Here is a 15,804-nt window from a genome sequence, read left to right as displayed (position 1 = left end):
TTTAATAGATTTTTTAAATGTTTATATACTTATTTAGAGAGGGAGAGAGCATGTACACATGAGAGTGAGTGAGTGGGGGAGGGAGGGAGAGAGAGAGAGAATTCCAAGCAGATTCCATGGTCAGCATGGAGCCCGACACCAGGCTCCATCTCAGAACTTGAGATCATTACTTGAACTGAAATCAAGAGTCGAATCCTAGGCTTAAGTGAGCCACCCAGGCACCCCTCATCAACAAGTCTTAATTGCCTTTAATATAGTGTTTCTCCTGGCAGTCTTTTGGGTGGGTGGTTACAAACTTTATTTAGGTAATGGAATCCTTTGTCCAGATGAAACACCCTACAATATGACCATAAATAAAACAAGAAAAGCCTGGCTATTAGGGATGAGGTGGGAGAGAAGTGCCCATTGAATCTCTTGAGATACCCCAGTAACTCTCAGGATTGAGAGAATTACATGCTGAAGGCTGCTGTTCAGTGCTTCTTTCTGAGTCCTGTCTCTTCATCATATAGTCAGAATCGCCAGATAAACCACACAGTTAGAGGTGTCTTTGACAAAGTCCCTTTGCAACATAGTATAACAATGAGGGCTCCACTGTATTTTCTTTCCTTTTTCCCAGTTTTTAGATTTTAAAATTACTTTATTGCAAATTGTGCAGTAATTTGCAAAGTGAAAGTGAAAGTGCAAGTAACTGAAAACAAAAAGTAGTCCCTTAGATCATCCCTCTTTGCCCATTGTCAAACACTGTTATTAATTTAACATGTTCTCCAGTTTGTTATATAGCTACTGTATATATAGATCCATGAAATTGTATTCAATGTTTCATTGTGTAATAGATGATAGATCCAAGTTTATCTATCTCTTATTATAGAACAAGTTTCCCTTCATTGTTCTTTAAAATATCCTCTGTGTGTGTGTCAGTGTGGGGAGGTGTCTCATCTCAGAGATTTTTTCCCCCCTGACTGTTGAAGTTTTTCATCAGTTTGTCAAATTCTTCCCTCCAGATTTCATTAGAATTCGGATTGCAATTGTATTAATATTATTTATTCCTTTGGGAGGCGACTGGTCATTTCATAATATTGAGTCTGTTTCTCTGTGTCTACATGGGTCTGTTTCTGAGATTTTTATTCTGTCCCACTGGTCTGTTTGCCTGTTAATGCTCCAATAACTCACTGTTTTAATTATAGTGACTTTGCAGTGTGTGGTAATATCTGGTGAGGCTAATTCTCCTCTTATTTTTCCAAATGAATTTTATTATCAGCTTGAATCTTTCTTAAGTAGGTCTATTGGAGTTTCAGTTAATTTAGAGGGAACAGACTTTTGATGATTTTGAAAAGTCTTAATTAGAAATAAGGGATGTCTTTTTTTCTTTCTTCAAGGCTACTTTTGGGTCTTGTGGTTTTGTTTTGTTTTTTCTTTCTCGTTTCAAGTTATTTAACATATATGGTAAAATTGGGTTCAGTTGTAGAATTCAGTGATTCATCACTTACATATAACACCCAGTATTCATCACAAAAAGTGCCCTCTTTAATACCCATCACCATTTAGCCTGTCTCCCACCCACCTTGTCCATCAACCCTCAGTTTCTTCTCTAGAGTTAAGAGTCTCTTATGGTTCACTTCTCTCTCTCTCTCTCTCTCTCTCTCTCTCTCTCTCTCTCTCTCCCCCCCCCCCTTTTCCCTATGTTAATGTTTTTTCTCAATATAGTTTTAGTCATATAGATTCTATACATTTCTCATTAAGTTTATTTTTAAGTTTATAATTTGTTAGCTGTAAGTATTCATCTGTAACAAAGAAAAACAACACATTTTTCATCATAAATGAAGAAGTCACGTTGGATTCTTATTTGAGCCTAAAGCATTTAGCATATCCAAGATGTTTCATTTCACTTGTAATCAGGCAACTAACTAGATGCAAGATATAAAGAGCTTCCTTTTTTGTAAGTAATATATTTTCAGGGAAGAGAGGGTATAGGGTGACAAATGGGTATACCAACAGTTATAGTTCTTGTAAGGGCTCCTGGGTGGCTCAGTCGGTTAAGCACCAACTTGGGCTCAGGTCATGATCTCGCAGTTCACAGGTTCGAGCCCCACATTGGGCTCTGTCCTGACAGCTCAGAGCCTGGGGCCTGTTTTAGATTGTGTGTCTCCCTTTTTCTCTCTGCCCTTCTCCTACTCGAGCTCTGTCTCTCTCTGTCTCTCTCTTTCTCTCTCAAAAATAAATAAAAACTTTAAAAAAAAAAAAGGAAAATATGACATTACCATCATATACGTAGCTAGTACCTGTTTGCAGGGAAATTAAACACTGTTTTAGTATTTAAAACTGTTTAGTATTTAAAATCCCTGTTTGCAGGGAAATTAAATGCAGGGAAAATACCATACTCAACAGATGTTTAGGAGTTGCCAGAGTCTGTGTTTACTAACCCTTTTGATACTCTTGAGTGGGTACATTTTGACCAGTGGCCATATTTCAATTTGCATTGGCATGGGATATAGAACCTGAATTAATACCCCCAGTAGGTGGCAGCATCAACACCACGCCAGAATATATAACAGGCTTGCTTTGTTTGTGAATGTGTCTTGGGATTCTAAGACGTTGTTGTGGCATTTGTCTTGCTAGTGAATAAATCTTTTTGTAGTTTCAGAATTTAAAAATTCGCTTATGGCTACCCACCATCTAACAAACTCTTGAGATCTGGAAAGACCAGTATGTAGTTTGCAAGGGAAGATAAAGGTTTCTTTGAGATTTTAAATCTTCTGTTGCGTTTGAAATAACCACCTGGAGAATTTCCCATTGAAAAAGATGTCATAACGTGGGAAGTTTTGAATTATTATTTCACTGTAATACTGAGAATTTCAACAAAATCTTTTTACATATTCATTAAAATTTGTAACTGCAAAACAGTATTATAGTAACATTAAATTAATAAACTAAAATGACTGTGGGTTTGTAGGTTTGTGCAAAACTTGGCAATAATATGTTTAGCTGAGTCACCTTGGGAAAACTAACCCCTCTAAGTTCCCATTTCCTCCTATTTATTTATTTATTTATTTATTTATTTATTTATTTATTTATTTTTTATGTTTATTTTAGAGAGAGTGAGAGAGAGAGAGACAGAGCAGGAGTGGGGAGGGGCAGAGAGAGAGAGGGAGACACAGAATCCCAAGCAGGCTCCAGGCTCTCAGCTGTCATTACAGAGCCCAACGTGGGACTTGAACTCAGAAACCGTGAGATCATGACCTGAGCCGAAGCCGGACATCCAACCCACTGAGCCACCCAGGCACCCCCATTTTTTGAAAAGAGAAAAATATGTATGCGCACACATCACAGTGTTGTGATGACCCGAGGAAGTGACCTGTAAAGCATTTAGCAAAGTGCCCGACACTCATGTTCACTGCCACAGTTGCTTCTCCCCTGGCCACCACTGTCTCCTGCCATCAGTTAAATAACTCTTGTTGATATTTGGGCATTTCAAGACATGTCTGTCTTTGAGAGTTATAAGAATTAAATTCGTATAATCTCTTCTGCTGCAATTAATTCAGATGCAGTTGATAAATAGGGAAATGTCAGTACGGCGTGGAAGTGGGTCAATTTATATGAGACTTTTCTCAGCAGTCAAGGAAGTAGGTATTCTCACAGATGAAGACAGTTTAAGAGAAAAAAAAAAGATGCAAATTCTGCAAGAAGTGCTTTCCTCTAGTGCGTGTAAAGGCTGGTTTAGCACCTTCAAAATCTGTGGCACTTTCCACTGTGATAAAACTGTGTGCGGAAGCTTAAGAGTTACAGATGAAGGGGGCTTTGATGATATTTTCCTCCTATTGTTTAAAAAAAAAAAAAAACCTGTACCCTGTTTTTTGTTTTTTTAATTATGTAGAAGCTGTATACGACTTACATCTCACTGGAGGAGGTATGAGTCCAGGATTTAAGGAGATAAAAGAGTCAACCAACCATTGTTTTTGTTGCAAATGTCAGTGGGGATGTAACTGTGCTAGTAGTTTTATTATGATTACTTCTTTTTAATGCTCTGCTTACCGAGTTTAATAGATTTTCAAAGTTTTATTTTCCACAGCCCTATTTTTTTTAGTGTGTAATTTTGCAGAACGTACTTTGCAACAAATGTGGTGGATGTTAACTAACTTACAAACACCACCCATTGGTTGTAAGCAGGTGTTAATTGCAACCGTGTAGAACAGTAATTCTCACCTGGGGCAGAGGACGTTAGACAATGTCTGGTTATGTGTCCAGCTTTGACTCGGGTCATCATCTCATGGTTCATGAGTTCAAGCCCCACCTTGGACTCTGCACTAATAGTGGAATTCTCTTGGAATTCTGTCTCCCTCTTGCTCCCTGCCCCTCCCCCACTCGCTCTCTAAACGAATAAACTTAAAAAAGGTAATACTTAATTTTGAAGTATAAATTGTTGTGTGATCTAGTCTACATCTATGCTTTTGTTTATTTTTGTGCCAGTAAATTATTTATTTACTATTGCTATATATTATAGTCCCATCCAGTTTAGTTAATTTTTTTTGTTAGTTTATTTATTTATCCTGAGAGAGAGAAAAGCACGAGAGGAGGAGGGGCAGAGAAGGAAGGAGAGAGCGAATCCCAAGCAGGCTCCCTGCTGTCAGCACAGAGCCCAGTGTGGAGTTCGAACTCACTCACGAACCATGAGATCGTGACCTGAGCCAAAATTAAGAGTTGGATGCTTAACTGACTAAGCCACCTGGGTGCCCCTAGTTAATTCTCTTATTATTATTCTTGGATTTGTGGTGGTTACTATTCAAATTATTTTATTGGCTTTCAAAGTAAATTTTGTGAAATTTAGCCTGTTGGTATACTTGTACAAAAATGATATCCTTAGGATTTTAAATCTTTACTCTTTTTTAATCAAGTTATCTTCTTTGAAAGTTTCTTTAAAAGTTTTGTTTTATATAAACATAACTCCAGTTTTGTTTCATAGTGTTATATTTTCTATTACAGCAACAAAAACATAATTTTTTTTTACATTATATTTTCTTTGGAATGGCACTGGATTTTTTATGTTCTATTTTTATTGTGCCATTCTAGTTACTTTTATATAGGTATTTTCTAGTTACTTATTTTTTATAAGATATTTTTATTGAGATATAACTGACACATAACATTGTGTAAGTTTGTGTACAGAGTGTTGATTTGCTGACTTTATATATTGCAATGCGATTACTACCTATAGCTTAGCTAACACCGCTATCACATCATACAATTATCCTTTCTTTTTTGTTGCAGGAACAATTAAGATCTAGTCTCTTACCAACGTTGAAGTTTATAGTATTATTGACTATAGTCACTATGCTATGCATTGGATCTCCAGGACTTACTTTTCTAGTAGTTGGAATTTGTATCCCAAAACAACATCTTTCCCTTTTCAATTTCCCTATACTCCAGCCCCTGGTAACCACTGTTCCACTCTCTGGTTTTTATGAGTATTGCTTTTTTTTTTTTAATTTTTTTTTTTCAACGTTTATTTATTTTTGGGACAGAGAGAGACAGAGCATGAACGGGGGAGGGGCAGAGAGAGAGGGAGACACAGAATCGGAAACAGGCTCCAGGCTCTGAGCCATCAGCCCAGAGCCTGACGCGGGGCTCGAACTCACGGACCGCGAGATCGTGACCTGGCTGAAGTCGGACGCTTAACCGACTGCGCCACCCAGGCGCCCCGAGTATTGCTTTTTTAGATCCCACACATAAATGATGTACAGTATTTGTCTCTAGTAACTCATCATTCCTTTGATTGATAACGTAAAACATTGGCCAGAACTTTGAGAACAATATTGAATAAAAATGGTGACTAATGGCATCTTTGTGTGTTTCTGAATTTAATAATAGCATGGCAAGTATTGTACTCTGATGATTGGTGCAAAGAAAATGAATTGTGTTTAGAACAAAGAATATTTCCAATTATCCAGGAAAGAGCCTATAAGATGATTTCCATATAGCTTTAGTTCTTCAGAGTCTTTGAACTCTATTATGTACTTTTAGGTGATTATACGGAAGAAGTACTTTGTCCACATTTTCTTTTTTCTTTTTCTTTTTTTTGTTTCTTTTCTTCTTTCATCTATATTTAATAGAAACCTTAAAATTTGAGGTAGCTGGAGGATTAGGGATACCACATTTAAAATCATTGCTAAATCTACATTTTTTTCAAAATTATGAAAAATTTATGAAGCAAAAATAAGGTGCTATATATACATTCGTGTAATTAGTTGGTAAATACATTTTTTAAGAATTCAGAGATTAGGAAGATGTACGTAAGCTGGTGTGGGATGAGACTGGGACTGGACTGATTGCCTGGATAATCATAAATGAAAGAGTGAGGTGAGATTATTGCAATGACTAGCATGAACATGACCAGTAGTCTTGGTCCCATCTCTGGCTCATACCACAGTCACCAAGACCATTCCCAAGATTACTGCACAGAATCTGATGCAGGGCTCAATCTCACAACTGTGATATCATGACCTGAGCCAGAATCAAGAGTTGGACACTTAACCAACTGAGCCACCCAGGCACCCCAAGATATGGAAAATTTCATTAAAAAATTTTTTTTTATTTTTTTGATGTTTATTTTTGAGACAAAAAGAGAGAGCGTGAGTGGGGGAGGGGTAGAGAGAGAGGGAGACACAGAATCCAAAGCCGGCTCCAGGCTGTGAGCTGTCAGCACAGAGCCTGACGCGGGGCTCGAACTCACGGACTGTGAGATCATGACCTGAGCCAAAGTTGGATGCTTAGCCCACTGAGCCATCCAGGCACCCCAGGAACATTTCTTTTTTAATTTTTTTAAATCTTTATTTATTTTTGAGAGAGAGAGAGAGAAACAGAGCATGAGAGGGGGAGGGGCAGAGAGAGGGAGACACAGAATCTGAAGCAGGCTCCAGGCTCTGAGCTATCTGCACAGAGCCCGATGTAGGGCTCGAACTCACGAACTGTGAGATCGTGACCTGAACCGAAGTCAGGCACTTAACTGACTGAGCCACCCAGGCAGCCCAGGAACATTTCTATATTTATTATTTTGTTGTCGTTGTTGCTGCTATATTTTTGTTAATGTTTGTTTATTTTTGAGAGACAGCACAAGCAGAGGAGGAGCAGAGAGAGAATGAGGGAGACACAGAATCTGAAGCAGGCTCCAGGCTCTGAGCTGTTAGCGCAGAGCCCAATATGGGGCTCGAACCCACAAACCGTGAGATCAAGACCTGAACCAAAGTTGTCTGAACACTTAACTGACTGAGCCACCAGGTGCCCCTGTTTAGAATTCTTACACAGAATTCTCTTTCTGCTATATGCTGTAGAATGTATGGGTGGGATTGAAATGTGTCAACTTAATTAACTTAAATACCAGTTTTATCATTACATTCTGGAGTATATAATGTGACAGGGGCTTAATACTGGATACCATCATCATTTAATCATCCTGTGTTATTTACCATTATTATCTTTCGTACTGTTGTTATTTATCTTAAGTTTTATTTTTTGAAGATTACAGGGAAGTGTAATTGTGTGATTCTACTCTCAAGTTTCATACAGTTGGCAAATCTTTTGGCTTTTAACTGTGAGGTGATGTTGAACGTCTTGGCTTAGGTTGCTGAGAATTGTAAGCAACAAACAATGAAAACCAAAGTCCTTTCAAACACTTTAGATCTAGTACTCGCTCTGCTCTGCTTGTGCTTCTTTATGTTGGGGGTGGAGATTGGCTCTGTGGTTACCTGCCTTTGAACAAGGCAGGGCAAGCCCCACTCTGACTGCAGTGGCTGACTTAGGAGACTGCAGGTGGAAAGGCTGGGTCCCTGCCACCCTCCTCTACCCCCTTTCTCCTGTTGAGCCTCTGATTCCTGCTTGCTCCTATGCTAGGACTGAGCACATTAGAGGCTCATAGCCTAGGATTGTCACCAGGGATGTTTAGCTTCAGAGTGTATCAGTCAGTGCAAGGCATTCTGCCTCATAAATCAAAAGCTAAACAAAGCCAAAATCAGTCCCCAGCCTAATAAGAAACCCGTAGCTGTAAATCGGACTTCCAGTTGCCTCCCACATCTCTTTTCCGTTACTATCCTTTGTCTTGACATTGAGTCCCGCCTGACAGTTCTCTCTCCTTGTGAGAGATTCCTAAAATAAAGCAAGCATCCTGCGTTATTGTCAGTCTTTTCCTCAGCCCTGCTAGCATTCCTGCTTTCTGTTAATGCCGACGCTGTGCATGCAGTTCTCAAGACTTGAAATTTACCTGCTACACACGTCTCCTGCCTTTGCTCTCTGTCATCAGCGTCAGCACTATATTTTGTCTTCATCACATACCATTGCTAAGTGTGAGGTATGAAGTTTCCTTCTGGTCTTGCCACTCTCCTACTGAATAGGCTGGTGTTTTTCATTGCCTCGAAGTAAAAATCTGTGTAGAATCTTCAGTACTATGTTCGTAACCTTCTTTTCGTTATCTACTCCCATTCCCTTTAATGGGCTCGTGGCAAAATGAGCTGTTTTCCTGTCACATCTTAACGCCACATGACTTTGCTCACATTCTGATTTCTTACTTTAAGTCCTTCTCCCTGCTGGTGCAATCAGAGCCTTCAGTTCTTAGCAGAAACACCACACCCTTTCTGGCATCATTCCCTAGCTTGTCTGAAGTGATTCCTCTCATTGTCAGAATTTTACAGCCTTTTCTGTATGTCCTTATGACACGTTTCTTTTCGTTTGTGTCATAGTTACTTATGTGTTAGTTTTACCAGCGAAAGCGTCTCATAGCAGGCGTGCTTTTTGTTTTGTTTTTATATCCCTCAGCATGAGGTTTAGTGCCTCACACATGCAAGTACCCAGGAAATACATGTTACTAACTAAATGAAGATCTGCTGTGGTTGGTTTCGTTGTATTATTATCAGTGTTCACTTTACAAAATGTTGTCCATCTGCTGAAAGAACGTACCAAATTTTGAACGCGGTAGTGCCCACAGTCCTCGACGGAATGCAACGGTTGCCTTGCTAAGTAACAAGACTCCATTTCCTTTGTTCTCGGACAGGAGAATCCGACGAGAGGGAACAGTCCAAATTGGAAGTTAAAGTCTGGGATCCAAATAGCCCACTTACAGATCGACAGATTGACCAGTTTTTAGTTGTAGCACGGTAAGTATGGCACTGTTGAGTCAAGAAATTTCTTTTTTTAAACATTTGTCTTTTTTTTAAGTTTGTTCATTTTACTTGACAGCGCGTGCGCACAAACGGGGGCGTGGCAGAGAGGGAAAAAGAGGGGGAGAGAGAGAATCTAAGCAGGGTCAGCACACAGCCCGATGTGAGGCTCAAACTCACGAACTGTGAGATCATGACCTAAGCTGAGATCAAGAGTTGGGCATTTAAACCAGCTGTACCACCCCCAACTCCAGGAAATTTCTTTTTGTAAGAATTTATAGGTATATGTATGTTTCTTTCTTTGTATTCTACCTTTTCCATTGGTTGTATTCTTTTTCTAGTTAAGGAAGAAAGCCGAAATATATATCATACCACTTCCTCAGTATGACTGTTAGTTTTTGTTTGAAAATATATTTATTAATTTACCGATTAAGAAAATAATAATTTCTTCTGGCAAAACTTTGGGCACTACAGAACAGTATGAAGATGAAATTCATCACCTGAATCCCCATATCTGTAATTAAAGCCGTTATCTCTCTCACGCTAGATGGGGATTGTTCAGGTGTCCATAATGATGTGCATCTTGCCTTCCTCTTACTGCACCCACGTATGAGGAGGGCCTGTTGCTAAGCATATAACTTTCTTCGAGAGCCTTAAGCCTGGCTGCCTGACTGGCTGGCTCTCCGCACTTGACCCACCACACACCCTTTGAGAAAATGAATGGGACAAAAATGTATTTTTATTGTTTCAATTATAAAAGTAAATGATATTCATGGCGGAGTTACTGCAAAGCAGCAAGTAAGCGAGTGTATCATAGCAGTGTAAATAGTAGAAAATTGGGGGGAAAAAAACCTAAGAATATGTCAACAAGCACTTGGTAAGTGAATTGAAGTATATTCGATAATGAAAATGAATGAATTCGAGGGATATATAGCAAAGAGATAAATCTCAAAACTAATGTTGAGTGAGGATACACACAGTATGATCACTTAAAAAGTTATACCATGAACAAACCATGTTTTCATTAATGGCCATATAGATGAATATGTATGTCATGTGTATGTATGATGTGGGAGATGTGTATAGGAGGCTCTAACAACATTTCTAATATTTATTTCCTTAAACAATGAATCAAGTCTGGCAAAATATTAGAACCCAGTAGATACACAAGGGTGATCACAAGGGTCTTCATTATGTTCTCTAATTTTCTGTTGAACTTTCTTCATGACCCAAAGGATAAAAGGGTCTCACCGCACCCTGACATGACAGCACAGTTGACATGACAGCACTGTTCATGGTGCCTGGCACCATAGAAGTCACACGTCATGTCAGCAGCCAGGCGTTTGGACTCCAGCACTCAGACACCTAGCCACTGGTGCTCGGATGGAGACCTGATGTACATTGCTGGGGAAGCCAGTCAGTAGATCGAGGAGATTGAAGATTTGAGAGTGGAAATGAATCCTTGGTGGAGCCGCTGGCCTAGACTCCAGGCAGGTTACCCAGATCTGGGATTATTTAGTAGACATTGCAGTTTCAAATTTGGTTTTCTTTGTTTTTTCCTTTTTCCTTCAAGCCAGCATGAAAGACACCAAGGAGATGCACCTGGTGCCTTTTTCATTTTTTTTTCTTTTTTTAGAGAAAGAGAGAGAATCTTTAATTTTTTTTTCTTTTAACATTTATTCATTTTTGAGAGAGAGAGAAAGAGAAACAGAGTGGAGTCGGGGAAGGGCAGAGAGAGAGAGAGGGAGACACAGAATCTGAAGCAGGATCCAGACTCTGAGCTGTCAGCACAGAGCCTGACGCGGGGCTCAAATTCATGGGCCACAAGGTCATGACCTGAGCTGAAGCCAGCCACTCAACTGACTAAGCCACCCCGGTGCCCCTAGAGAGAGAGAATCTTAAGCTGGCTGGATGCTGAGCACAGAGCCCGATGTGGGGCTTGATCCCAGGGCTCTGAGATCATGACCTGAGCTGAAATCAAGAGTCAGATGTTCAACCAATTGAGCCACCCAGGCACCCCCTCAATTTTTGTTTTTGTTTTTTTGTTTTTTTAAATGGTCTAAAATACAAATTAAGACCATAATCAAATACCATTGCACATTCCACCAGAATGGTGAAAATTTGAAAGTGCCAAACATCGGTAAAGAGGTAGAGCAACCAGCACCCTGCTATTGTGGTGGTGCGAGTGTAAGTTGGTGTAACCACTTTGCTCTCATCTGACCTACACATGCTTTGAGTTTCACTCCTGACTGTATACTCAGCAGAATTGCATACATACACCTGTGCACCAAAAGCTGCATATACAGATGACATTCATGGCACTACCCAGAGTAGCCCCAAACTGGGCATTGATGTCCATCAACAACAGAGGGGGAGGGGCCATCATAGAAAGGAATGCTCCATAGCAAGGAAAATGAATGAACGCCTCTATAACCAGTAGTGTGGGTGAGCCCACAGACATAATTTTGAACAGAAGAAGCTGCATGTGAAAAGAGTGCATAGTATGTGCTTCTGCTAAGTTTTCAAATGAGCAAAACTAACCCATGATGTTAGAATCCATGATGGTGGTTCTCTTTTGGGACAAAGGAGAGATTACAGATTGGGAAGGAGCAGGAGGAGTCTACTGGGGTGCGGTTGCTGTACCCTGAGCTGGGTGTTAGTGACGTGGATGGCTTCACTTTGCAGTTACTGCATAGCTGTGCAATGTGTGTTTTTATGCATGTGTGTTCTGTGTTAATCAGAACATTAAAAAATTTTCCTCAGCTAACATGCTTAAAACACAACAAAGGGAGAGAAGAAATTAAAATAATAATAAAATAAAATACAACAAGCAGCAGGTCTAAACGTTTATTTCATGCTTTATGGGAAGGCCTTCTAAATCATCAAGTGAAAAAAAGTGTTGTGGTAATTGTTTTGTTTTTTAAGTGGAAATCTATTACATCTTGAGCCCTATTTATAGGAAGAATTGCCACAATTGATGATACCTCATTTCAAGGTAAAAATGTTCCTGGGATTTCACAATTTAGGCTAAAAAAAAAGTGGTCAGAACTTGTTTTGCAGTAATAGTCAAACTCTGCAGCTCACTTACGTCTCATTTTTTGAGCACAATTGAATACCAAATTGGTTGCTCCATGGCATTTCATGATAGATCTTTCCCTTCTTTATGGCACACAAATCACTTTTTCTCAATTTCATTATAATGACCCATATATAGTTAATTGGCTTGTCAATGCTTAAATCTTAAAGAAAATACTTTTCATTGGATATTTGATTCTCAAACACGTAAGAACTTGTTTGACTTTTCTTATTTTTCTTCTTCTTCCCCATAGCACATAGCCACCTGACAGCTATATTTGTTATTTACCTGTGTAAATTTACCTGTTTTCCTGTGTAAAGAAAAGTCTTGACCAAGATGAGCCCCAACCATAAAAGGACATGGGAAATAATTCCCCACTGCCTGTTTAGGGGATTACCGCCTCTCTTGGAGGCCAGTACACTCAGGAATGACGACTTTCTGAGACTGCTAGATGCTTAAGAGGTTTGGTTTCGTAGTGTGCTGTCCCCTCTCTCTTAAGTCCCCGAGGCAGATTGCCTAGTGCAGTCCCCTCCGGGGGATCCTCCCTAAATGACCACACCAAGAGCAAGAAGGAAACGATCTCCCCCCGCCCCAAAAAAGAACTGTAGCAGAGACGAACGTAGTGCGCTTCTTGGCCACCACTGTTCTCTACACAGGAAGAAACTGAGGCATCTCGTCCAAGGCGCCACAAGCCCATTGCAGACAAGGCTGAGACTCACACTCAGACCTCAGCTCGCAGCCCCTGGATCCTTAGCACTGACTTTTACAATTTTCGCGTACTACCCAAGTGTGTTTTTTTAAGTATAAAAAAATAATGTTGCCTTAATTTTTCTTCTTTGTTTTTGTGGGTTATTCAGTGCTGTTGGGACGTTTGCTCGAGCCCTTGATTGCAGCAGTTCTGTGAGGCAGCCTAGTTTGCATATGAGCGCAGCTGCAGCTTCTCGAGACATCACCCTGGTAAGATGCTTTTTGAAATTTAGGGGTTATTATTCCCTCTGCTACTTTAATTTTAAAGCCAGTATAGCAGTGTTATGGATGGGAGAGCTTTCTGTTGAAAGAGCTTTCTGGCTCTTAGCCCTGCTGACTGCTAGGTTGATTTGACTTGGCTGATTGGTTAACTGGGGGTAGAGTGTCTCATCCTAAGTCACCACTTATGTTTGTGAGCTGCGACGAATATGAATGGCTGCTGATGGAATAGGTGTGAAACAATAAAAAAATATTCTGGGGAAAACATTCTGACCCATCTCGTTTCACTCGTATGCTTTTTTCCTCATATTCTATCTATGTACTTAAATCGTTATGTATCAAATATAATGCTTTACAGTTTTTAATGTGAGAAGGAACTCTTTTTTTCTCTAAACGTTTATTTTTGAGAGGAAGTATGAGTGGGAGAGGGGCAGAAAGAGAAGGGGACAGAAGACCCAAAGCAGGCTGTGTGCTGACAGCAGAGAGCCCAGTGTGGGGCTCAAATCCATGAACCACGAGATCATCACCTGAACCTAAGTCGGATGCTTAACCGGCTGAGCCACCCAGGCGCCCCAGATGTTTGCCAATTGAAGCTACTTTCTGTATATGATTGCCACAGCCTTTCGAGACAAGCATGATAACATGCTCATTTGACAGATGAGAAAACTGAGTTTTGGTGAGGTTATTTGACCGATATCCATTACACGTAATAAAAGTTTCAGTTTTTTTTTTTTCATAATACCATATCTCTTCACGGCTGCTTTATTATAAATAATGTAGATCTTCTTGCTTCTGCAGCTATTTATTTAATGCTGGATACACCATAACTCATGACACTATGTTATCCATCCTGTCTCTTTTGAATGCTAGTTTCTAGTTATTCTCTTTTTTTTTTTTATTTAATTTTTTATTTTTTAAAATTTACTTCCAAATTAGCATATAGTGCAACAATGATTTCAGGAGTAGATTCCTTAGTGCTCCTTACCCATTTAGCCCATCCCCCCTCCCACAACCCCTCCCATAACCCTCAGTTTGTTCTCCATATTTATGAGTCTCTTCTGTTTTGTCCCCCTCCCTGTTTGTATATTATTTTTGTTTCCCTTTCCTTATGTTCATCTGTTTTGTCTCTTAAAGTCCTCATAGGAGTGAAGTCATATGATTTTTGTCCTTCTCTGACTAATTTCACTTAGCATAATACCCTCCAGTTCCATCCACATAGTTGCAAATGGCAAGATTTCATTCTTTTTGATTGCCGAGTGATACTCCATTGAATATATATACCACATCTCCTTTATCCATTCATCCATTGATGGACACTTGGGCTCTTTCCGTACTTTGGCTATTGTTGATAGTGCTGCTATAAACATGGGGGTGCATGTGTCCCTTCGAAACAGCACACCTGTATCCCTTGGATAAATGCCTAGTAGTGCCATTGCTGGGTCGTAGGGTAGTTCTATGTTTAGTATTTTGAGGAATCTCCATACTATTTTCCAGAGTGGCTGCACCAGCTTGCATTCCCCTCTAGGTATTCTCTTTAAAGTCGTTACTGTGGGGGTGCCTGCGTGGCTTAGTCAGTTAAGTGTCCGACTCTTGATTTTAGGTTAGGTCATGATCTCATGGTTTGTGAGTTTGAGCTCACATCCAGTCTCTCTCCACCCCTCCCCCGCTTGCGCACTCTCGCTCTCTCTCTCTCTCTTACTCTCTCACTCTGTCTCAAAATAAACCAAAAAAAGGGGCACTTGGGTGGCTCAATCAGTTAAGTGTCCAACTTCAGCTCAGGTCATGATCTCGCAGTTCATGAGTTTGAGACCCGTGTCAGGCTCTGTGCTGACAGCTCAGAGCCTGGAGCCTGCTTCAGATTCTGTGTCTCCCTCTCTCTCTCTGTCCCTCCCTCACTCACGCTCTGTCTCCCTCTGTCTCTCAAAAAATGAATAAATGTTACAAATAAACTAAAAAAAAGAAGTCATTACTATGCTCTGTTGATGATGACTACAAATGCAGTCTTGCCCAGAGTATGCAGAAAAATGTGAGCATTAATTTTTTTTTCTGTTAAATTTATCAGAGTTTTATAGTATAAAGAAATACATTTTCCAATCATGTTTTCCTTTCACCTCTTCAGGCCATAATCACTGCCAGATAAAATGCATCAAAAAGTGCTGGAATTTCTCTCCCCAAAATATATCCAAAATCTGACCACTCTTTTCTGTCTCAGGTACTTCACTGCTAATCCAAATCTTGTTACTTAGGATACTGGCACTCAGTACCTCATGACAGGTTTCCTCAAAACCATTCCTAAAAGTCTCAATTTTGTTGTTGTTGTTGTTTTTATTATTTTTTTTAACGTTTATTTATTTTTGAGGCAGAGACAGAGCATGAATGGGGGAGGGTCAAAGAGAGGGAGACACAGAATCCGAAACAGGCTCCAGGCTCTGAGTGGTCAGCACAGAGCCCGATGCGGGGCTCGAACTCATGGACCGCGAGATCATGACCCGAGCTGAAGTCGGAGGCTTAACCGACTGAGCCACCCAGGTGCTCCCTTTTTTTTAATTTTTTAATGTTTATTTTTGAGACAGAGACAGACAGAGTGTGAGCAGGGGAGAGGCAGAGAGAGAGATTCCGAAT

The 15,804-nt window shown here is 40.0% G+C and overlaps 1 protein-coding gene across 7 annotated transcripts in view; it reads left to right on the top strand.

Moving 5' to 3' along the window:
- The window catches only part of MTA3 (metastasis associated 1 family member 3), a 216,213-nt gene that overhangs the window by 130,439 nt on the left and 69,970 nt on the right, over positions 1–15,804 (top strand). For all 7 annotated transcript variants that reach the window (XM_045054643.1, XM_045054642.1, XM_023251915.2 and 4 more), the window contains exons 7-8: positions 9,035–9,137; positions 13,074–13,173. In XM_045054643.1, the coding sequence (XP_044910578.1) occupies positions 9,035–9,137; positions 13,074–13,173 (203 nt within the window). The remainder of the gene's footprint in view (positions 1–9,034; positions 9,138–13,073; positions 13,174–15,804) is intronic.

Source organism: Felis catus, chromosome A3 (assembly GCF_018350175.1).
Source record: "Felis catus isolate Fca126 chromosome A3, F.catus_Fca126_mat1.0, whole genome shotgun sequence".
NCBI lineage: Eukaryota > Metazoa > Chordata > Mammalia > Carnivora > Felidae > Felis > Felis catus.
This window is presented reverse-complemented; position numbering and strand designations above follow the sequence as displayed.